General features: G+C 45.3%; 1 protein-coding gene across 1 annotated transcript in view; it reads right to left on the minus strand.

Annotated features, from left to right (window-relative positions):
* TTC27 (tetratricopeptide repeat domain 27) overlaps nt 1–22994 on the minus strand; it is a 1875723-nt gene that overhangs the window by 1459425 nt on the left and 393304 nt on the right. The window contains exon 4 of the mRNA XM_086926895.1: nt 5268–5408. Coding sequence (XP_086783021.1) covers nt 5268–5408 — 141 coding nt within the window. The remainder of the gene's footprint in view (nt 1–5267; nt 5409–22994) is intronic.

Here is a 22994-nt window from a genome sequence, read left to right on the forward strand (position 1 = left end):
AAAAATATGGCGCCCACCCCCCCACAGTGTACACACTTACACCCCTTTGTGTGAGAATCATTCAGTTTAGTTTACAAGGTGTTATATAGGTGCGGTGTAAAAAGTGGAAATGAAGCAGCTTGAATCTATTATTGCAAGACACTGTGTGCACCAAAGCAGAAGCGCATGCCCAATCCGCATCTGAAGTGGACTCCTTCAGCACCCGCTCCCAAGCCCTATACGCTGCAAAAGGATGTTTGAGCATGTCACTTCGTGCTCTGTAAAAGTGTGTGATCAGGTGTCGCCCCTCTCCCTACCCTATTAGGCCATTGAGTGCCTTCGAGGGCTGCTTTAGTCTCTGGAAAACCACACCAGACCGGATATTATTAGTGTGGGAACTGACGAGTCAGCTTTCTGTAATGACAGTAACAGGGCATGAAGGTCTACGTGTTGTGCAGTGCTGTCACCCAAGATTTTAGCGTGGGTGCGCTGTGGATGGAACTCACCATCTTTCACAACACCTTGCACAGCTGTGTAGGCTGCAGAGTACTTAAATGTATTTCCTACAGAAGGATGATCTCTGTTAAGACTATGGGTAAAGTAGATGATACAGAAGCACAATCATGTTTTCCCTGACCCAAAGGGCACTCTTTCAAGATAGCTGTCTGGACAGCTGCAGGGATTTTTCAACAGAAGCAACATGTGCTTTGGCTAGGGAATACAAGTGGGACTATGCTTTGGGAACAGTCTGTACCTTATTGTAGGTCACATAGGTATAACCATAGTGACTGGGTATAACTCTGATAACTAGGTTGGTCTTATTATCCTTAGTTTGTGAACATTTAGTCTTGAGAAGGTCTGCTTGGAGAGCACACAAGATAGCAGAGTGCACATTTGTCCACCGTTTTGCTGAAAACGTGGGCGAAATCAGGTCATAGAGCGACTTCACTCGCTCACAATAATAGGGCAAGTAAGTGTGCCCGATGTTGAGAAATCCCAGCAGGGATTGCAATAGCTTCAGAGCGTCAGGAAGCTGCAAGGTAGCACACTGCTGCAGAAAATCAGGAGCCACACCCTTGCCCTCATCACATAATTTGTATCCTAGGAAGATTACCATCAGGAATGCAATACATTTTATAATATTGAGAAGTTAACAAGGTTACAATCCTGCCCACTCGGGTCATGGTGTAAGTCTAAATCATCATCTGTGAGTTAGACATCATCAATATTTGATAATACCTCAGAATCTGGCTGTAGGATCACCATAATGCGCGCTGAGAACAAGCCAGTACTGTTTTTATAGCCCATAAGAAAATGTTGAAAGGAAAATTAGACCCCGTGGGTACTAAAGGCGGTTAGTTACTCACGTTCAGGTGCAATATTTTGAGTAAAGATCCCACTGGAAAGATCCAGGGTCTTTTGCATTTTTTCCTGCACCAAATTGATCATTAATCATGTGCTATGCGCATTATGCACTGCGTAAGGTTGTGTATGAGCATTCAAATCCCTACAGTCTAAGACTATCCTAAAACAGAAGTCAGGTTTTAAGATGGGAAAAAGGGTCGCGCTCATGGATAAGAGGGAAGGTGTTATTATTCCTTGATACTATAGCTGATCTAGTATTGCTTTAATGCCACGTTTGCCTTCTGGCTTTAAAGGTGTTTGAGCCTGAGCTTGTGGCTCACTGTGTAAAGGAATAACATGTGGAACAGATTCTCTATTCCACCCTGCTTGATACAAACCTGGGGCCTGTTTACAGCCCAATCACTGGTGTACATTTCCCTGGTATATTCAGGTTCTATGAGAGAGCGAAGGCTACACAGTTGATTTCCTCCTCCTGGGGTGCCTCCCTATCAAAGACCAGCATCCAGTCTTCTTTGGTTACTGTAATATCATAGTCATCCAATAAATGTGACCAGAAGATTGGTTTAATAGTGCATGGTATGTCCCCCTTAATCCGTATATTTATATCGGAAACCCTATCAGGTGGATTTACATGTCTGTCATGAGTTTCAACTCTTATACATTCATCATTCGTATATGCATCAGGAAATTTTGGAAGAGTCAGATGCACTATCTTAACTTCTGCTGCACTCTCTAGAAGTGCTCTTGCCCAAGTCTGGATCTGCAGGAGTCGTCGTACCTGTATCGGCATGCATATTTGAGAAAGCCCTTAGAAATTCCAATCCATTCCCCTCCCTCTTTATGCTGACATTAGTCTCACATCTGGCTTCATCTTTCCTGCTATGCTCCTCCTTTCTTCGATACTCAGATCGGTCTGTTTACCGTCAGTGTTCTCGAAAGAATGTGAAGATAGGATATCAAAAAGCCAATATCGTTCAGGCTTTTTAATTTTCTCATGGTTTCTTAGGTTGTAACCACCACTACCGGATTCTCGGGATGTTGGTGATCCAGTTGTCTTTTCTCTTTCTCCCTCTGTTTCTTCTTTACTTCCATTGCAGATTTCTTTTTAATGGAACCCTCAGTCTAATTTTTAGGGTTTAAATGTGGCTGAATGGCTCAAATACCTATGGTATCATGACCCACAGAGGTGTAGACATATGTGATTATTTTGATGCTTCTCCCTTAATGTTACATAGGATGATAAAGGGAAACGTGGAGAAATGTCCCATTAGTTTCATACATTAAGTCCAGAGCTGGTGCTGCACCGTCTTCCTTGTGTGCTTGTTTCAGTACATAAGGGAGTTCTGCCAATGAAGGCGTGCCATGTGTACTAGCATAGATGAATGCAAATATGCTTCCCCAGGAGTTACACTGCTCTACGGGTGGCACCATCCCAAGAGGAAAACACATACTATGTTTGTCCTGGGGGGTGGGTGAATTGATACCCTATCACAAAAGGAGGGACTGATAGGGCTTTTTAACGGGGTCCAGCACATGTGCCCAAGCAATGCCTAACAAGAAGAGTGTACTGTTCCCCAAGTAAAAAAGAGAAGAGAATTTTTACAGAGGCAGAAGGAGGGAATTCTCCTTTTTCGGAACTAAAGTCCTCACACACCCAGCAAGCTAGGTGTCATGCTTCATCATATGGACTTGCTCCTCATCGAGTCAGCGCTGCAATACCCGACGGGCATCGATAAAGGGGCTCTTTAGCGGAGATCTTTTGTTCCTGCCATATGGTGCTGTGGGTGTGATGGCCCTAGAAGAAAGTGTAGATGTGCAAAAAGTGAGAGTGGTGTTAAAAAAGGTTGGAAAATCAAAAACAGCTACTTTATTGGTATGGTTCTCACCCTTGTTAAAAAGGAAATGGAGTGCCTGCTCCCTGGCTTAAGGGTCCAGTAGAGCGACGCTCAACTTGTGTGATGTGGTCAACATGTTTCATGCCTTCCGGCCAACACTGGGCCATAGCATTTCATCACCTAAGTGCAAAACTATCTACACAATGGTGGTGGGTGGAAAGAGTCCTACCTACCACTGCTCATGGGTGCGGGCACAGAGTCCCGCTGAACCTAGTAGTAACCTATCTAGAAGGAGAAACTTTCTCCCATGGTCATGCCGGCTCCAGACACCCAAGGTGTGGTGTCCTGTCCAAGTGTGGACATTCTCGGAAAAACTTCCCAGAGGCAAGTCATGCAGCTGGATGATCCCAAGTTACACTGCTCTACGGGTGGCACCATCCCAAGAGGAAAACACATACTATGTTTGTCCTGTGGGGTGGGCTAGTGGATTCCCCACATCCAACTGATAGTTCTTGTAATCCAGAAGGCCATTTCTTCTTGTATCACCTCACCCATGAAAGCGTTAATAGTCTGAGGACTAATAGTTTTTTACTTGAGTTGGCGTTACTGGCCTTGCTTTGAGAAGAGGGCAACAGCTCAAGTGTACTGTATGAACTGCACCAGTCTCCTGTATAAGGTGACTGTAAAGTTCAGCACCCTTATCACCTCAGCAGGTGCTAAAGTATCAGGACGGGGAATGGGCATATAGCCAGCTAAGACTGGCCATGGACCCCTTCATTGCCCAAGGGTCCCAGGTAGACATTTCTGTGCATGTGGAGTAATTGACTAGTGAAACAGTTCTAGTTTTCCTGGTAAGTAGGAGGGATTTACATATCTTGGTATTCGTTATAGTATGCTGGGGATCTACTGCTGCATATTCTAAAAAAATACCCTAAAGCAGCACCGATAAGCCCAAACTCGAAGATGAGTAAACTGTCTCAAATGCTTTTGCTGCAAGTGCAGCAACTACAAAAGTAATGCCCCCACCTCGCGATCTGAGATGATGAGTGACTGCTTCCCTGTAATTGGCTCCTATCACTAGAGGTGCCTTCATAGTAAACTGATTCAATTGAAAATTGAATTAAATAATTAGAAACTCATCAGCATGGGAAATAAGCTTTTAAAAGTCAAGCTTGAAAAACCTATGGAAATAGGTTCTCCCTTATCCCCAGTAGGAGGTAACCATAATTATTACAGATGTCTCCGTAAGGACTTATAATGGTTTACATGTGTGTGAACAGTGAAAGGACTACTCAAGGCGTAAGTGTAAGATATGGGTGCCGCACTGTGCGCCAACTATTGCGTGAAGTAAAACACTGGTGTAGTTCTATAAGGTTTGGTTTCCCACCTCCAGGTGACACAGGTGAACTTAGTTCAATGCACCAGAGGTTAAAATGAGACTAAAGAATAATTTACAAATTTTTGCAAATCCTTCAACAAAAGATGCAATTTGGCTATTAAACTTTTCATCTTCTGTGATGCCCTCCTTATTTCATGTTTTTTAATGGGTTGGTAACTATTTCACTTTAGGATTAGAGGGTGCTGGGGGAAAGTACCTAAAAAGTATTACATGGTTAGAATATATTGTAGGACAGATGTCCCTCGACTGAGCACATTCTTTTCTGGCAAAAACATTATATGTCCTAGATCATGATTTGAGACATTTATATTCTGAGAAATATGCATGAATAGATTATTTACCAGTAAAGATAGCAGGTTTTTCATTGACTTTTTAAAGTTCCCCACGCTTAAAGGTGGTTGATTGTTAAGCAACACTCTGGAAGACTTGCCATCTGAGGCGTGGGTAAATTAGCTTCATAGAGGTGAGGTCGGTAAACTAAAATACATTCTCTAAATTATTGTTTACACTACCCATGCTAAATTTAACAGCTTATAATTTTCATCCTGGGTACTCTAGTAATATAGGATGAATTTACTTAGGATATCTTTCATGCTCTCATATTCAAAGTAATTAAAAGCAAAAAAAGTGTTAAGCAGTAAATCAGAGAAAGAAATATTTTTAATATGCAAACTTTGAAGTGAACGTACCTGAAATGCTGGAAAGAGATTCCTCAGGTTAATGAGAATTACCCTCGACAAAAGCAGCAAAAATGGATTGGCTGTTAGACTGTAAATGGCCTCCCCATCTAGAACGAGCATGCTGAGAACTTCAGCATTGAAGGCTTTGGGCTAAAATAAAGAAAAGTTTAAAATATTACACCTTGTCTATTGAATAAATATGCTGAAATTTGTTTAAAAGGCAAAGTGAATTTTTGCGTAGAACAGCAAACAATGGTGTCTAACTGAAGAGTTGATCGTAGCAAATATCACTAACAGAAAGAAAGATCATTGAATCAGAGTGCACAAATGTGGAACATTCATCCTGTTTCTGCGACATGCTGCCTTTTCCACAAATCATAGAACAACTAAATACCAGCATTCTGTGTCATCTGGGATTTGTCTAGTTTGGACTTTCGGTAAACCAAGATACAAGGCATGCAATTGGATACTTTCACTACTTCCTTGGAGTGGATCGGTACGTTTTTAATAGTGTACATGTTTGGGGGGAAAGGAAGTATTACCATAATTAAGGCATGCCGGGACCACCTCTACTAGATGGATCTATTGAGCAGGTAGGTGGCTTAAGTGAATAAAAGGGACATGGTCCTTTAGCATGCAACCTAGAACAAGTTCAAGTGATGTGTTAACACATTGAAGGGCTCAACAGGTGGAGGTAGGGCTGCTCAAAGATTTTAGAAAAATGTAGTTTAAAAATAAATTCTACATCATCTTCCAATCGGTTGGACAGAAGGATGGGAACTGAGTGGATCAAATACTTAATACGTAAGTTGGAACAAGGATTTGAATTAATTTTGGGCTTTTTCAGTTGTAGAAGCCCAATATATTTTTGGGATAGTAGGACATTTATACTTTGGTAGTTTATTCTTATGACATCTAGCATCAACTGGCAAGCTTTCCATGGCTATTCACAATTGGGGTGGGTTAGGTGTGAGGTGTAAATGTATTCACAGTAGCCACCACTTGAATCATTATGCACATCCTCCAACAGTATAGGCCCAACACATCTGCAGGGTGCCTTTGCCAAGTAGTTATTCAGTTCCTCTCTATTTATTTATTTATATGCTTATATAGCGCAGGAATTCGACCCCCGAAGGGGTATCTCCGCGCTTTTGTTCTTACCAAAGCTATATCCAGAGAAAAGATCACCAGGCAGTGAAGGATGTCTACATGGTCAGGAACAGGTGGGTCTTTAAACACTTCCTAAAGACCAGAAAGGAGTCATCATATTAACTTAGGCTGCTTTAGGCTAAACTAGGCCTAGGCTTCAGTTGAATCCTTACCAAGGTGGAAGTATTTTTAACCAGTGACTCTTAACCAGTTGGTAAAATGACCACTGGGTTCAACAGATGGAGTGCCACATTTCTATTTTAAATTAGGTCCAGCTAATGTTCCTGTGAATGAATGGGATAATGTACTTTCTTTTAAAATACCAAATGTTTTAGGATAAGATCACAGGCCCTCACACCAACATATTTGTTTCAGCACACATCTCAGAAGCTTCAAATTATCATGTTCTTTAAGAACATAGGCTACAAGTGCTTGACATATAGCAAAGTCATTATATTTGGGTTTTATTTAGTTGAAGAAAATAGTACCTGACCACCCAGACACACTTTGACATAGATCTTGATCAAAACAACACGCATAGACTTCTGGTCATGAACATAACAACACTCGCACAGACACCCAAACGCAAACACACCGACATACTGATGACTTTGAACACAGTCCTCTAGTCAATGGTGCATAAGAAGCAACAGATATGCAGTCACCCATCCTCCCTCATCAATAGACATACAGGTAGTTGTACATATCGCTCAACACAGTAGTTGAGCTTAAACATGATACAGCATTCCAATCAACATTACCTGTAGCAAGTTTAATTGCCATCAAACATATACTTGGTGTTTATGATGTTGATAGATGAACTGCATGTCACTTTCTTCATTTTAAACAGATTTGTTTATTTGTTTATAAAGTTGTATATCCTTTTAGAATGTTCAAATGTTTAAAATCCTCTGGAGAGATGTAAGGTCCAATTCAATAAACTGCTGTGCTGGTCCATTAAGAAAGAGCTACTAAAACACTTGTTACAGTCAAGCATTCTTTGATGCTTCTAACGGAAAAAGAGAGTGTTGCAGCAAATGCCTGTCTTCAATATTCTCTTTGAGAATAACAGTTCTTTCTAAGCTCATCACCCCTAAAAAAGCAAATATACATTACTGTGGTCCACTGCTAAACCCCATTTCCCAAGGCATACGACGTGTATATCTCTCTCACTTCAAAACACAAATAGGTATACAACTTGCATTCTTTCCTGCAATATGATATGCTGATGACCAGATAGCATTGACCAGAGAAATACTAACACGCATCCTTCTAGTCTCTAGAGGTAGGAGCACCTGGAAAGAGATAATGTTATGAGTCCTAATTAAGAACTCACACTCCTCTGCCAACTCTTATAGTCGGCAAGGATAAGACTGAATGTGAGTTTAAGTTCAACCAGCTCTGCCACCCAAAATGTGTCAAGCTTTCATTTAAAGTAATATAAACTTAATCAAGTCTGACCACCAAGCATATGTTCAAGAAGACAGAAAAGACAAAAAAGTACAATATTGTAATAGTTTTCAGGAACCAGGAATGAGACAGGCACCAAACTATTCTTTTTAACAATATACGTCCCCTCTCCATTTACATAGTTTGTATTCTGAAATCGTGTTAAATTAAGGTAAAACCTCACTCAACATGTTTCAAATACAGTGTTTTTTATGCAGAGATATTTCACTGTGGAATGAATGTATATATTACTTACCTTAGATAACGCCCTTTCTGGTAGAGACTTTCTTTTTTTTTTAAAGAATGTTATTGGTTTTTACAATAGCGTACTTCCATATAGCCTCTCTCCCCTCTCCTTCATTGTAGTCCCCAGTAACATGAGAAAGCATACTTAATACTCAACGAACACATTTCTGTACGTTTTGCAATGCAACGTTCAACAGACTGCCCCAACTATTAGAAACAGTTATGCCAGAGAGAGGTGGCACAGAGTGAGTGGTGTATTAGTAATCAGAGGTGTCATTAATGTGTGTGCATGCTTTGGTGAATCAGTATTCTACTCCTTGCCTGCGGTGGTGGGCCTCATAACTATTGTTGCTAGGTAACCTAGGGTCCATGCCCTCAATAACACTTGTTCAAGGCGAACCTCCAAGCGTTCCATTATGCATCACTTGCCCATTGTCCCCCAGTTGCAGTATGTCCTGCATTATTTGATTACAGACATCAATCCAATCCCAGATCTCAGTCCCCTGTAAACCCCCTTTGTAGCACTACTCTCTTGCACCTGGCCGACTTGTTGAGCTCTGATAACCAGCCCCTCAACCCTAGGGACCCCAGGGGTCTTCAGGCCATTGCTCGTTGTCACTTAGCCAGAATTGGAGCCAGGTCCGCAAATCTATATGTCACACCATTGGCTTTTGTTCTAGGGAACCAGCCCAGCTGGCAAACATTTGGTATTGTGGCCAGAGATCTGCTGGTTGCCACTGTAATTATTTCCATCACATGGTTCCAGTAAGAGGCAATGGTTGAACATGATCAGACCATGTGGAAGAACCCAGCATTATCTTCCTCGCACTTGGGGCCACCACGCCAGTGCAGTCAGGAATATCAAGTTTATGCGTTTGGGTGGGCGCGATGTATGCTCTCTGGAGAAAGTAGTACTGTATGCACTTAAGTCTTGCATTGAGCAACACCTTGGGCATGTGTGCCAGTATCCTAGTCCAATCCGGATGACTAAAGGGGGATCTCAAGTCTAAGCCCAGCACTCCCGGAGCTGTTCCAAGCTGCTTTTCGACTGGTCCAGGAGCACACGGTACAGCAGTGAGGTAGCGAGCCAGCATTTGCTGATCTGGTATAGACTTTATCTAGCCGCACATTCTTTTAAAAAATATTTTTTTAGTCCTCATCTCACCATAGCGTCTGCAAAACAAGCTAGAAGCCGATCTTCCGGCCAGGGCACCCGGGCTTCTGCTACTGCATTGGCTTTAGGCCTAACCAGGCCAGTTTCTTTTGTATAAAGCTTGGTGTAATCATTAGACAGAGGGGCATTGAACTAGCCTCATTTCGTTACCCCATGATAGTAGCGATGACCAGATGTTAAAATAATTATTGTTCAAATTTCCCTTGTCCAATCGAGCCATTCTGAATGCAGCACTCAACCAATTCTCATACAACGGAGGCCAGGGATCGTTCCAAAGTTTACAAATCTCCCTGCGGGCGATAAGAATCAGATATAGTAGCAGGCCTTTTTGAGTAGCAGACATCAAGTTTGTCAAGTCATTATCCAAACCAAATATAACTAGTACAAAATTCAAATTAAACTTCATTTTAAAAACTGTTCCAAGGGCACACTCCATGGTGTTCCAAAATCCTCTTAGGATAGTAAATTCAAAAAATATATGAATATCGTCCACCTCAGCAAAATTGCATCTTGGACACTTGGGAGAGGAGGTAGGGGCACATTTGGCTATTTTCAAGGGGGTTTAGTATAATCTATTGATGACAAAAAAGTGGTTCTTTTTAAGGGATGCTGACTTTACATACTTATATAATATTTGAAGAGATTGACCATACAAGTCAGCAGCTATACCATCCAGGACGGATAGATTCCAAACAAAATAGTTTGGAGGAAGGTCCGCATCGTCAGCATCCATTAGGTTCCTATACCAGTACCCTACCTCCTTTTTTATAGGTTTTACATTTTGAAGACGATACTCAATTTCCCAGTTACCGCCTATAAGCTCTTTCTCGGCCATATACCAAGAGGATAACTGAAAGTATTGAAATTTTGAAAAGAAGCCACCTATTTTTGATCTTAAAAACTCCCATGGGTGGACTCCGTCTGATGATATAAGATCAGACCAAATCACTAAGCCAGCTAGCCGCACATTCTTCACATTCTGAATATTTTTCTAGGCATCACACTGGATGCAGAAACTTTTCCGCAATACCTCTGCGCAACGGAAAGTGGCACCTTGCGGCTCCATTCTGAAGCCATTCAGCTCCGCAAATGACATGGGGGGCTAAATAGGTACCAGTTCCAAGTGCTGAAGCCAGTTTCTTTTGAGAGTGTGCGCACCCACAAGCGCTGAACCCCAAAGTGATCCTACTAATGGATAGAGCCCACGCATACATCAGGGTGGGTAAGGAATCTGCAGCTAGACATAGCCTCTACCATAAAGAAAGTTACCAAAGGTAAGTAACTTGTTTTTCTGATAGAGGTTTCTAGCCACAGATTTCTCACCTTTAAAATAGATACCAAAGCAGCAATGAGGAACACCGTCTTAATGGTAAGGAGCCGTAAGGGCCAGCTGTGAAGCAGCTAGAACAGAGAATACATCAGATAGGTCAGAACGAATAGTTTCTTACCTGTCGGTGTAGTTTTGCAGCTTGATGATCTTTCTGGATTCACTATGCTGTGCATATTCCGCGGTCTTGTGGTTGGGTCCGGATTCGTAGTCTTTTCTCTCTTTTTTTTTTTTTTTTTTTGTGGCCCAGGTGGGCGTCGGCGTCACCCTTCCTTGGGTGTATTTCCGGTGACGTCGGCATGCTTCCTGCGGAAGCTCCCATCCCTGGGCGCCATCTTCGGATTCTTTTTTTCGTGTTTCCTTCGTTTCCGAAGTGATGGCAATGTTCTATGTAGGTGATTTTTCCTTAACCGCCTTGTATGTAAAATCCATTTTATCTCTTCATCTTCTTTTTTTTTTTTTTTTTTTGACCACCCCTTTTCTCTCCAGCCTCATCTTTCTGGCGGAGGTGGGTGGGTTCGCTAGTGAATCCAGAAAGATCATCAAGCTGCAAAACTACACCGACAGGTAAGAAACTATTCGTTTTGCAGCGTGAATCTTTCTGGATTCACTATGCTGTGCATAGATTTTGTAGCGGTTTCTCATTTCCGTGGCGGCTGGGTGGAAGATGAGTTCTGGTGTCTGAATATGTGCTGGAGCACCTTTTGTCCGACTTGCGCTTCCTTGTTCATCTGCACATCCACGCAGTAGTGTTTTGTGAACGTGTGCACTGAAGCCCATGTTGCCGCCAGGCATATGTCTTGTATGGGCGTGTTAGCCAGGAAGGCTATTGTGGCCCCCTTCTTCCTAGTGGAGTGTGCACGCACTCCCTCGTCTAGTTCCTGTCCTGCCCTGTTGTGGCAGAGCTGAATCGTCTGTGCTATCCATCGTGCAATAGTGTTCTTCGTTACTGCTTTGCCCATGTAACTGTTGGCGAATGACACAAAGAACTGCTTCGTTTTTCTGTGCTCCTTTGTCCTTTCAATGTAATGCATGACCGCCCTTCTGGCGTCTAAGGTGTGCAGAGCTCGCTCAGCGCTATTGGTTGGTTTTTGGAAAAAACTCGGTATCTGTATGGACTGGTTCATGTGGAACCTGGAGACCACCTTCGGCATGAAGTGTGGGTCCGTCCTCATCACAACCCTATCACTATGTATTTGTATGTAGGGTTCCTGTAGCGTCAGCGCTTGTAGTTCGCTTACCCTGCGTAATGACGTTATAGCAACTAGGAATGCTGTTTTCATGGTTAGCATCTTTAAGGAGGCCCTGTGCAGTGGTTCAAAGGGCTCCTTCATGAGTTCCGTGAGAACTACGTTCAAGTTCCATGCTGGTGGTGGCACCCGCTTGGGCGGTGCGATCCTCTTCGCTCCTTCCAGGAACCTCTTGACAACCTGGGATGTGAAGAAGCTCCTGCCCATCTCACCCCTTGTGTAGGCTACTATAGCCGCTAAGTGAACCCTCAAGGAGGATGAACTGAGTATTTTGTCCAGCAAGTGTGTCAGGTATCGCAGCACTGTGGAGTCTTTCTTCATTTTCTTGTGAAGTTGTTCACGTTTGCACCACATCGTGTATCTTTTCCATTTTGCGACATAGCACCGCCGTGTGCTCGGCCTCCGTGCCTCCCGAAGGACCCTGAGGGTGCTCTCTGGCAGTCTCAAATGTGCAAACTCTATGTCCTCAGGAGCCATGCTACTAGGCTCATGGTCTCTGGCTCTGGGTGCAGCACCTCTCCGTTCTGCATGGAGAGCAGGTCCTTTCTTCTGCCGAATCTGTGGGGTGCACTCTGTGACATCTCCATGATCTGCGAGTACCATGTCTGCCTCGCCCACTGTGGCGCGACCAGTATCAGGGTCATCTTGCTCGCTCTGCACTTGCTCAGTACTCGGTGTATCAGTGGTATCGGGGGAAAAGCGTAGGCAAATGTCCCGGACCAATCTATCCATAGGGCATTCCCAAGGGACCCCTTTTCGGGTAGTCTGGATGCGAAGTACTGGCATTTCGCATTCTGGCGTGTTGCAAACAGGTCCACTGATGGCGTTCCCCACCTGTTGAATAACCACCTCGTTTCCTGAGCATTGAGCTCCCACTCGTGGGATGCCGATGTCTGTCTGCTCAGCCAGTCTGCCTGAATGTTCTCCTTCCCTGGTAGGTGTATGGCTAGCAGGTCTATCTGTAGAGGGATGGCCCATCTCCATATCTCCTGTGCCAGTGTTGAAAGCGTTGTTGACTGTGTTCCACCCTGCTTGTTGATGTAGAACATCGCCGTGGTGTTGTCTGTCTGCAGTAACACCCTTTGCTTGTACAGTCTTGTCTGGAAGGCTTTCAGTGCAAGGAAGATTGTCTTCAATTCTAGGTAATTGATATGCTTTGTCGCATCTGCTGGCGTCCACAGTCCTCTCACTTTGAGCTCCTCCATGTGAGCGCCCCATCCCTTCAGGGATGCGTCTGTGGTGATGGTCACTGTCGGAGTTGGGGGTGTTAGAGGCTTTCCCCTTGTTAGGTTCTCCATGGTCCACCATGTCATCTCCCTTTGCACTGCGTGCGTCACCACCACAAGATCCTCCCAACTGCCTGACGCCTGTGACCACTGTTCCTGGAGCCATTCCTGCATGGGTCTCATGTGTAGCCGCACATTCGGCACCAGGTGGATGCATGATGCCATCATCCCCATGATCTTGCTCGCCGTCCTCGCTGTCCGAGCTTGCCCCTTCCGGTAGAGGCGAGTTTCCTTGACCAGCGCCCTTGCTCTCTTCTCGCTGGGGAACACCTTGGCCTGCACGGTGTTGATCACTGCCCCCAGGAAGGTCTTCACTTGCTCCGGTTCCATTGACGATTTTTCCCAATGGACGGAGAACCCCAGGTTTATGAGCGTGCTCGTCACTGTCTGTGCGTGGTGTTTGCACCTTTGGTACGAACTCGCCTTCACCAACCAGTCGTCTAGATAAGGGTATACGTGTATCCCCTGTCTTCGTAGGTGTGCAGCAACTGCTGCGAGGCACTTCGTGAATACCCTTGGTGCTGATTTGAGTCCGAAGGCCAGCGTTGTGAACTGGTAGTGGCCTCCCCCGATTGTGAACCTGAGCATATGTTTGTGCTTTTTGTTCATCGGTATGTGCAAGTAGGCGTCCTTGAGGTCTATCGTGACCATGAAGTCTCCGACCTGCAGTTGCGGTAGCACCTCCTGCAGGGAGGTCATTTTGAATTTCTGTGTTCTTATGAATTTGTTGAGGAACCTCAGGTCTAGGATGGGCCTCATCTTGTCGTCTACCTTTGGTACCAGGAAGTACGTCGAGTAGACTCCCTTGTTCCTTTCCTTGAATGGGACTCGCTCTATGGCCTGCTTTTGCAGAAGTTCCTTTACTTCTTCCTGAAGCCTCGCCAGCTGGTCTCCTGCTGGCGGTCTTCCCCTTGGTTTCCTGCTTGTTGGCCTTTTCTCCAATTCCAGGCAATACCCGAATTGGATGATGTTTAGGATCCATTCGTCTGATGTGATTTCTCTCCATTCCTGGAGGTAAAATTGCAATCTTCCTCCCACTGGTGTCATGTGGTCGTAGGTGTTTTGATTGTCCCGACCCCTTGGTACGTGGTGCCCCCCCGGGTCCTTTCTGTGGCTGGGCACCCAGAGTTCTGTGGAGTCACTTTGAGGAGGGCTGCTGCCCCCCTCTCCTATTCTGGCCACGTCCGTTTCTTCCTCGAAAGGACTGACCTCTTGGTTGGTACTGCCAGGACTGTTTCTGCTGACCTTGCTGTCCCTGTGAGTCTGCCTGGTGCGTTTGCTGGAAAACCTGGTGTGATGTACCTGGTTGGTTTCCACCTCTCCCGCCGGGCCTCCGTGACGGGGTGCCTCTTCTGTTGCCTCTGAACTGCAACGCCCCCATAGACCTTGCCGTCTCATTATCTTTCTTGAGCTGGCTGAGTTTCTCGTCCACAGTTGCCCCGAAGAGCGTGTCGCCGTTGAACGGTGTGTTGAGGATACTGTGTTGCACCTCGGGTTTGAACCCTGAAATCCTGAGCCAGGCGTGTCTCCTTTCCGTGACACCCATCATCATCAGCCTGCTGGCGGTGTCTGCCCCGTCCAGGGCCGTCTTAAGGCAAGAATTTGCCGCATTTTTCCCCTCTTCGACCAACATCTCGGCCTTCTGCCTGGCCTCCTGGGGTAGGTCCTTCACCAAGTGCCCCAGGCCGTCCATGATCTGGTACATGTGCCTGTTTAGAAGAGCGTTGGAGTTAGCCATGCGCCAGTGGGTCGCAGCATTCCGTTCGATCCTTCTGCCCACCAGATCCATCCTCTTGCTCTCCTTATCCGGTGGTGGGCCCGAGGTAGTGGATACGTTGGCCCTCTTCCTAGCCGTGGCCGTGATAATGGAGTCTGCGGAGACCTCGCCTCGAATGTAGGCCGGGTCCTTCGTGGAGTGTTTGTATTTTTTCTCTGTTCTAGGGGTTACCGCCTTGCATGTTGCGGGCTCCTTGAATGCTTCTTGTCCTTGAGCCAAGACGCTCTCGAGCATTGGGAGGAACTGGCTCCTTGTCTGTGTTGGGAGCAAAGTCTCGAGCAGGAAGTCTGCTTTCTGCTTCTCCTCGTCGAGCTTTAACCTAAATGCCGCTGCGGCAGATTGTATCGCCGAATTGTATGCCCCGATGTCGTCAGGCGGCGAGGGCCTCGAGGGGTATGTGTCGACCGCCTCCTCCGGGCTCTCGGTGTCGATATCCAGGTAATCCTCCTCGATGGGGTCAGAGGTGGCCGACTCGGCGTCCAACCTACTGCCCTCCTCCTCGTCATAGCCGTAATCCTCGTAGGGATTCTCCTCATCTCCCTGGTCGTCGACCATCTCGGCGGCCGGGCCATGTCCGTCGCCGAGTTCTTCTTCCTCTTCGACCAGATCTAGCACCACGTGCTTGGTCTTGTGTGGAATTGTAAAGGTACTCATCTCTGCGTCGAAATCCTTCTTCCGCTGCAAGATGCTCGCCATCTCGGCCTCCAAACGCCGTCTTTTCTTTTCCCTTTCGGCCGCGTTCTCGGCCTCGGAACGCTCGGCCCCTCTCTTCGTCACCTGGCTCGGCGGCGAGACTCTCGGCGTCGAAGGTTTGGACGTCGAACTTGGCTTCGGGTCCTTGGACGTCGTCAAAGCTTTCGGGTCTTTCTCCCTCGACGCCGATCGGTCCCTTTCGGAGACGATCTTCGGCGCCTTCTGCTGCTCAACAGCCCGGCCCCTTTCGGAGGCGATCTTCGGAGCCTTCTGCTGTTCTACAGCTCTCGGCGCCAGGGACTCCTTCTCTGAGGATCCGCTGGGCCTGTGTGCGGTCGCGGACTGCAGATGTCGCTGCGTCGGCGCCTTCGGGGTCTGGCCCTCGTTCTTTCGAGACTCAGGGTCTCTCGTGCTCTTGTGGGACGTCGAGTCTCCTACCTTATCAGGCGTCTTCTTGGAATCGGTCTCTACGACCGTGTAGCTGTCGTGTTCGGCGGCAGCGTTGTCCTCTTCCTCTGAGGACATCCCCAGGTCGTACAGCGAAGGCGTCGGGGCTTTTCCTCCGAGGGTGGCGTGTGCTACCCTCTGGCTCTTCCTCACACGAAGGGTCTTCGCGGCGAAGACGGAGCAGGCGTTGCAGTCTTCGGTTCTGTGGTCCACCGGTAGGCAAAGGTTGCACACCGGGTGCTGATCTTTCTGCGCGTACTTGTGTCTGCAATTCGGGCAGAACTTGAACGGCGTGTTGTCCATCCTCGAGCGTTTCAGGCTTCCCTGACCGCGTGGACGTCGATGATCGTCGAAGTTCTCGACGTTCTCTCCTCCTTCTCTCTTCGCCAATGGTCTGCGAAGTCTTCCTTGGTCTTCTTCTTTTAATTTCTTCTCGAACTTCTCGCTTTGCAGTACTTTCTCCAAAAATGTCTGGAGCCCAACGGGAACGATCCAGACCCGACCGCGGAAAAAAGAATCTGAAGATGGCGCCCAGGGATGGGAGCTTCCGCAGGAAGCATGCCGACGTCACCGGAAATACACCCAAGGAAGGGTGACGCCGACGCCCACCTGGGCCACAAAAAAAAAAAAAAAAAAAGAGAGAGAGAAAAGACTACGAATCCGGACCCAACCACAAGACCGCGGAATATGCACAGCATAGTGAATCCAGAAAGATTCACGCTGCAAAACCCGATTAAGGCTCCCCTGGGGTAAGACAAAGGGAGGGGGGGAAACATATGCTGAGGAAATTGCATCACAACTGGGACTCAAATAATAAGGGGTGATCTGGCAACCGTAACAACTTTCCTTAGATAATAGATCTCGTTTAGGACCTATTGGCCTTACGTGAACCATTGTCCTTTTGCAAAATTAACTAACACCTCAGGTCCAAAGATTGGGGTCCCCTTGTTTTGTAATACACACTGAATCCCAAAGGGCATGGCAGGAGCACGCGAAAAAGCAGGACTAGGCTGGTGCAGGAAAATATTCTCTTGCCTGATGTTTTTGCTTGCTTAGATTCCCTGCTAGGGGAGTGAAAGTAAATTTGTTGGACTAGCCTGACTTGTGGAGGCATGAACCACAAAGTTGTCGGATGAAGGGTGCAGTGACAGGAAAGTCAACCAGAGCAGGACGTTGGGGCCTGGCAATTTGTCGGTTGACAGGGGGCCTGGAGCGTGTTCTGGCCAAGGTGTCCGTCAGTACCCGATTAAATGGGAGGAGAGGCTCAGCAGAAGTCTGTCCTGGTTGTAAAACATTGTTTTTTGCCTCAATGAGGGGGGAGCTGGAGGTCCACAATTTCGGCCTCCCTATGCATAACCATTGAGTAGAAAGTCGATTCCTCTGTAACAAGTCCGGGAGAAGAAAAAAGAACAGTCTCAGGAGAGTTATCGGGCCACTAGCTGCCTGCTAATCCTCGTATTAAGTTCCATCAAAGTAGGGCTGAGTGAACTCATCACCCTTGTCATAACTGTCAGAATCGGTGCCAAAGAGAGAGCGCAAAGTGGACTGTCTCTCTTGAGAGGCTCATATATCTAATAGCGGAAGAGGTACCTCTGCTGGATTCTGCTGCAACTTCGGTCGAGGTTGGAATGGCGTTGACTCGATGTCGGAGAGAACAATTGGGTACTACTCTGGCGTCAACAGATTTGTCATAGGTGTTAAGGAGCCTGGAGCTGGCAGAGATCTCAGGTACGGAAGCAGGGTCGACAGTTTACCCGAAGGGAAGCCAAGCTCGGAGACTTGTGCTGACACCAGGGGCAGACCCACTGGCAGTACTCCAGATGGAGGACCTCGGGGCTCCTTGGGTCCCAGAGGTGCATCAGAGAAAGTTGGCAGGGATCCAAAGAGCCAGAGCATGGCAGCACATAATTCTCCAATCTGAAGCGGCATGACATTGGGCCCTGGAAACTCGGGTAGCGCTGGCACAAGTTGCCGGGTCAGCTCTGAAGTCAGACAACTTTAGGAGAGAGATCAAGAAGAGTGTTGCTGTCACCGCGCGTGCTCAGGTGACTGCCATTGATACGAGGGAGAGGAATCCCAATTCTACTTCTTGCGATTCTTCTTAGATCTACCTGAAGACCTGGAGTGCGGTGAAGCCCAGCCTCTCGAGCGGCTCTGACTTCTCCGGGAATGGGGCCAAGACCGGGAACAAACATTGATTGCGGGCCTTATTTGGAGCTGCCCTGACGCAGTGTCTTCTTATGCTTGGTGATGTAGAGTTTTGCCTCGCGTTCCCTGATGGCCTACGGGTTCATCAACGCACACTCGGTACAGGCCTGGGAAGTCACAGGCATTTTATTGAGACAGTCCCTATAGTGTTTCAAATGTGTAGTTTTTGGTAATGACATCCCTTGCACATTGGAAAAATTTGAGGTACAAAGTCTCGGATAGATACAAAAGGAGCTCAGACATGCACAGGTGCTGCAGAAAAGTTTATAAACACATAGATTCTATCCTTAGTTATTTTTTCTTCTTACTAATTTTAATTCCTCACGTTATGTGCACAGAAGTGGGTTCTGTTACTCCGGGAAATGTCCAGGAGGAACACTATGTGTTTTTAAAATACCCCTCACACACTAAGAGTCCCATAGTGTCATGCTTCATCATGGGGGTCTTCCCGTCCCTCTACGGGGTGGGGCGGGCTTCGACCGACGAATACATGGGAGCACTGTTTTTCTGTGATAGGCTATGTGTGGTGTGGATAGTGGGATTGGTAGGGAGTCTGATGACTAGTGAAAAACGTTAAAAATTCCCTGGCTAGTAGAAAAAATTACTTTATTCGCTTCTCCAGCTGGAAGTGTTAAAAAGGGGTTAGGTAGGGTGTATTTAATATGTCCTCCCTGGTCAACATGTTTCGTAAGCAGTCCCTTCAGGAACATATGTGATCCCTACTACAATTCTAATTATATGTAATATGCATATTGTCCTAAAAACAGATTACAAAAATAGGCTAATTTGTTTTGAAGGGTTATTAGTTTGTCCCTACAAAAATTGGCAGCTTTGCCATCTGAAATACAAAAGCAAAAAACAAATTTTGTATACTTTTAGGACAATAGGCATATTACATATAATTAGAATTTTCTGAGAAAAGAATATATATAAAAGGGCAAAGATAAAATATGGTCCAAACATATTTCATCACTCATCCCAAATCATTTAGTCTAATCCCTACCCAAATAATAGCCAGCTGTAGAACAGGTTGGTGGCATTAGTTTATTTTATGTTGAATCATATAAAGACCATGCATACCTTTCATGCATTAGAAAGTGAAATTGAATCTAATAAATGCAAGTAAATGGCCTAGCTGGGCCAACTGTACAAAGCCCACTGTAAACAAATCCAAAAGATCAAACACTTGCAGAAGGAAATGTCAATCAGTTTAGGATAGGTGGTATCAGTGCAATATAATAAAAGCAAACATAGTTTAGAAGGTAAAGAGGGGATACAATGTAAGTAATGTTGTGACATTCAGTACTGTTTTTTCTAGCATGTGGGTAGAGGTGTAATATCTTGCTTGGCTGTTATTTCAGGGACCATCTGGCTACTGTCTAAATATTGCCAAACTAAAATTCCCATTTTGCATTTGATCACGATGTCCAGCGCACAAATTTGCAGAGTCAGCATTTCTAAACTGTAGCCCGAATGAAATCCTACTTTATAGTTGTCCCTGACGTTTGTTTTGAAGGTCTGATACAAAGAGGAAAAGAGCAGCAGTACACCATCCCGAGTTTCACATCACAAGTTATCAAGGTCAGATCTAGCAGTATAAGATACTGGCATTAGAATAGCACTTTTCATATCCCTTGCGAGCCTAATGAAATGTACAAATGGGAGGTTAATCCTTTAACTGCTGAGACTTCCCCCTGCCCAATGCTCACTTCTTTTTCAGGTCGAGCCCTGAACCAGCAAGCAAGCGCTGCTCTGGGGTTGATCTGGGGGAGGGGAGTATGGGAGAGAAGCCACGCCCACTTCCATGCCCATATTTTTCATTGGCTTGTGTCTTTGTCCTTTCTAAATGCAGCCTTTCGATTGGTTTATAGGCTTGTTAGTCCCTCCTTATGACAGCCATTTTGTCATGTTGTCATTTGTATCCTTCCATGGCTACTGGCCCTTTTACTTCGAGAGTTGCAGGGTATGTGTTATTTAGTTTGTGAGCACTACTTTCTTTAATGAGGTTCTCTTACTGCCCTGTTCCCACCCGCCCGCACTCCTGTTGTTCGCGTTTTCTCGCCCCCCTGCCCCGCACTCCTGTTTGCAATGCAATAGGTCTATCGTAAATACAAGTCCTATTGCATTGCATATGCTTGTTCTCTATTTGTGGTAGTTCACTTTTAGGGCTCCATAACTTTTTTCCTACATAAGGTATCCTCACCAAATTTGCATCCTTTTTTAGTAACAGACTGTGAATTCTAAAGGTATCCATGGTTTGTGGATTTATCTGGAGGGAAAAAAGAAAAGAAAGCCAAAATATGATCCACAAAAAAGTGTGCCACTTTTCCTAAAAATTGCATCAATGAAAGGCCTGCTGTGCTAAAGTCAACATCTTCCCAGCTTTCAGTAACATGCAGAACTGAATCAAAAAACCTTATTTTTTTACCACAGTTTTGCCATTTTTCAAATAGATAGCCCATTTTCCCTATTTTCTGTGCTTTCACCCTGCTTCCAGTTAGTGGTGGAACCCAGGGGAACCCTTGGTGATCCAGGAATGCTATAGATTTCTGAAACATAGACAAAATTCCGAATTAAGTATGGGGTCATATGTGTAGATCATTCCAAAGTTTTCCCAGAGAAACTAACTGTTGAAATAAAGAAATAATGAAAATGAGTAAGAAAAAACAACCACTTGTGACAATGTTTCCATCTGTAACATTTTGTTAGGAAGGCTGATTTACAAAAGCAATATAACATTACGTTCGCTAGATCTTTTCGGTTGCAGGGATATATATACAGGTTGTAAATTCTCCAAGAACCCGAGGTACCCAGAGCCAACAAATGAGCTGCACTGCATAATAGTATTTTTATTGAGTAGCGGATATAGACCAACTCACATGCTGAAATATGTAGACTGAAAAATGGGTATGAAGGAAACCTACGTATTTCTAAAATGGGAAAAAGATGTGAAGTTTAGGGGCAGCGGTTATTTGTACATCTTTGAAATTGTGGGCACCCGTATTAGCATGGGATTCAGAGGGTATTTTTACAAATGTCTTCTTTCTTACACACTGGCTTATATTTGCAATGCACAAATGCTGCAAAATCCAAATGATAAATGTTCTGGGTTCTTATGTTCCCACATGTTGCCCGATAAAGATGGTACCTTGCTCGTATGGGTAGGCCTAGTGCTCCCCACAGGAAACATAGACAACATTTTACTACTGAAAACTGACCCTTTTACCCCCGATGTGAAAATCTGTGGAATTTGGACCCTACTTCTGGCCGCACCTAAAGAAACCTAGCAAACCTGTACATTTTGTTAAACTAGACACCTTGAGGAATCCATGGAGGGGGGACTTGCAGGCTCCCACCAGCTTTATTTGTTCCCCAGAATACCTTGCAAACCTCAACCCTCTAGTAAAAACCACATATTCCTCACATTTCTGTGATGGAAACTTCTGGTTTCGGAGGCAAGCCACAAACTTCCTTCCACCTAGCATTATCCCTCCTGATGAAAATGGTCCTTTATTTGGGTGGGTAGACCAAGTGTCTGTGGCAGAAAACGGCCATAGGCACTGTTTTTTTTTTTTTGCAAAGTGGGTAGTTGTGGATTTTGGGCCCTAGTTCGGGGTGGGGGAGGGGCACCTGGGGAAACCTCGCAAAGCTGCACATTTTTTAAAGCTAAACACGTAGAGCAATCCAGAGTCAGGTGACCTGCATGGTACTCACCAGGTTTTTTTTATCCAGAATACCTTGCAAACTTCAAACTTTGACTAAAAACACATTTTCCTCACCTTTCAGCAGCAAAGCAAACCTCTACCCACAAACTTTCTTTCAAAAAGAAAGCAAGAAAATGTGTGGCATCCATACAAAGCACACTACCCTGGACCCCCCCCCCCTTCAACCCCTGGGTGTCTAGTTTTCAGAACTGTCTGGTTCTAATGGGTTTTTCCAGGTGGCAGCCTACCCAAATCCAAAAAGTGCAGTCATTAACTTTTGTAAGTGGGATGATTTTGGGAGATAGCCACATTCTCCTGGCCTATATGTAAAAACAGTACAAACTTGTGGGGAGAGCCCATTTGACGCTCCACTCCCAGGCGCACTGCGTAAGTGGATGCCAGATCCAATCATTATTTAACCGTTTGACCTTTTTCAAATTCATCCAATTTATTCCGAAGTGTATGTCAAAGTTTGTCTCGTTTTTCTTGTCCACATAAAAAAACATGATGTATTTTGGAATACTTCTCATATTGACGTATGCCCATCCGGACCTTTTCCAAAAATACGATACAAATACAAATGGTAGCTCTGAGCAGCATTTCTTTATTTAGAAACCCAATGCATATCGGGCTTATTACTAGCCCTTCGTCAGGGGTAACTGCAAGGCAACAATTCCAGAAAAATACATCATTACTCAATTGTACCGTTAACGATTGTAATCAGAAGTTCACTTTGCGCATATATCATTAGTGCAAGCTATCAATTAAGAAATTGGATTAACTTTGTTCAATTAAATTCAATAACATTAAAAAACAAAGTGCTTAATCCTCGTGACCCTCGAGGTATTCTTCCTCTCATCCCCAAACAAAAAAAGTGACATACATAACACCATCTATCATCCCACATTCCCTCTAGTGTCGGGCTTTTAAACTTGCTTTCGTTCAACCTTCCCTCCCACGCTTGCCTGCTAGGTCCCAATCTTCTCCTGGCTTCAATCAAGCTACTCGTGCTCAACCGAGGTGACT

The sequence above is a fragment of the Lissotriton vulgaris genome, chromosome 6 (assembly GCF_964263255.1).
Source record: "Lissotriton vulgaris chromosome 6, aLisVul1.2, whole genome shotgun sequence".
Lineage (NCBI taxonomy): Eukaryota > Metazoa > Chordata > Amphibia > Caudata > Salamandridae > Lissotriton > Lissotriton vulgaris.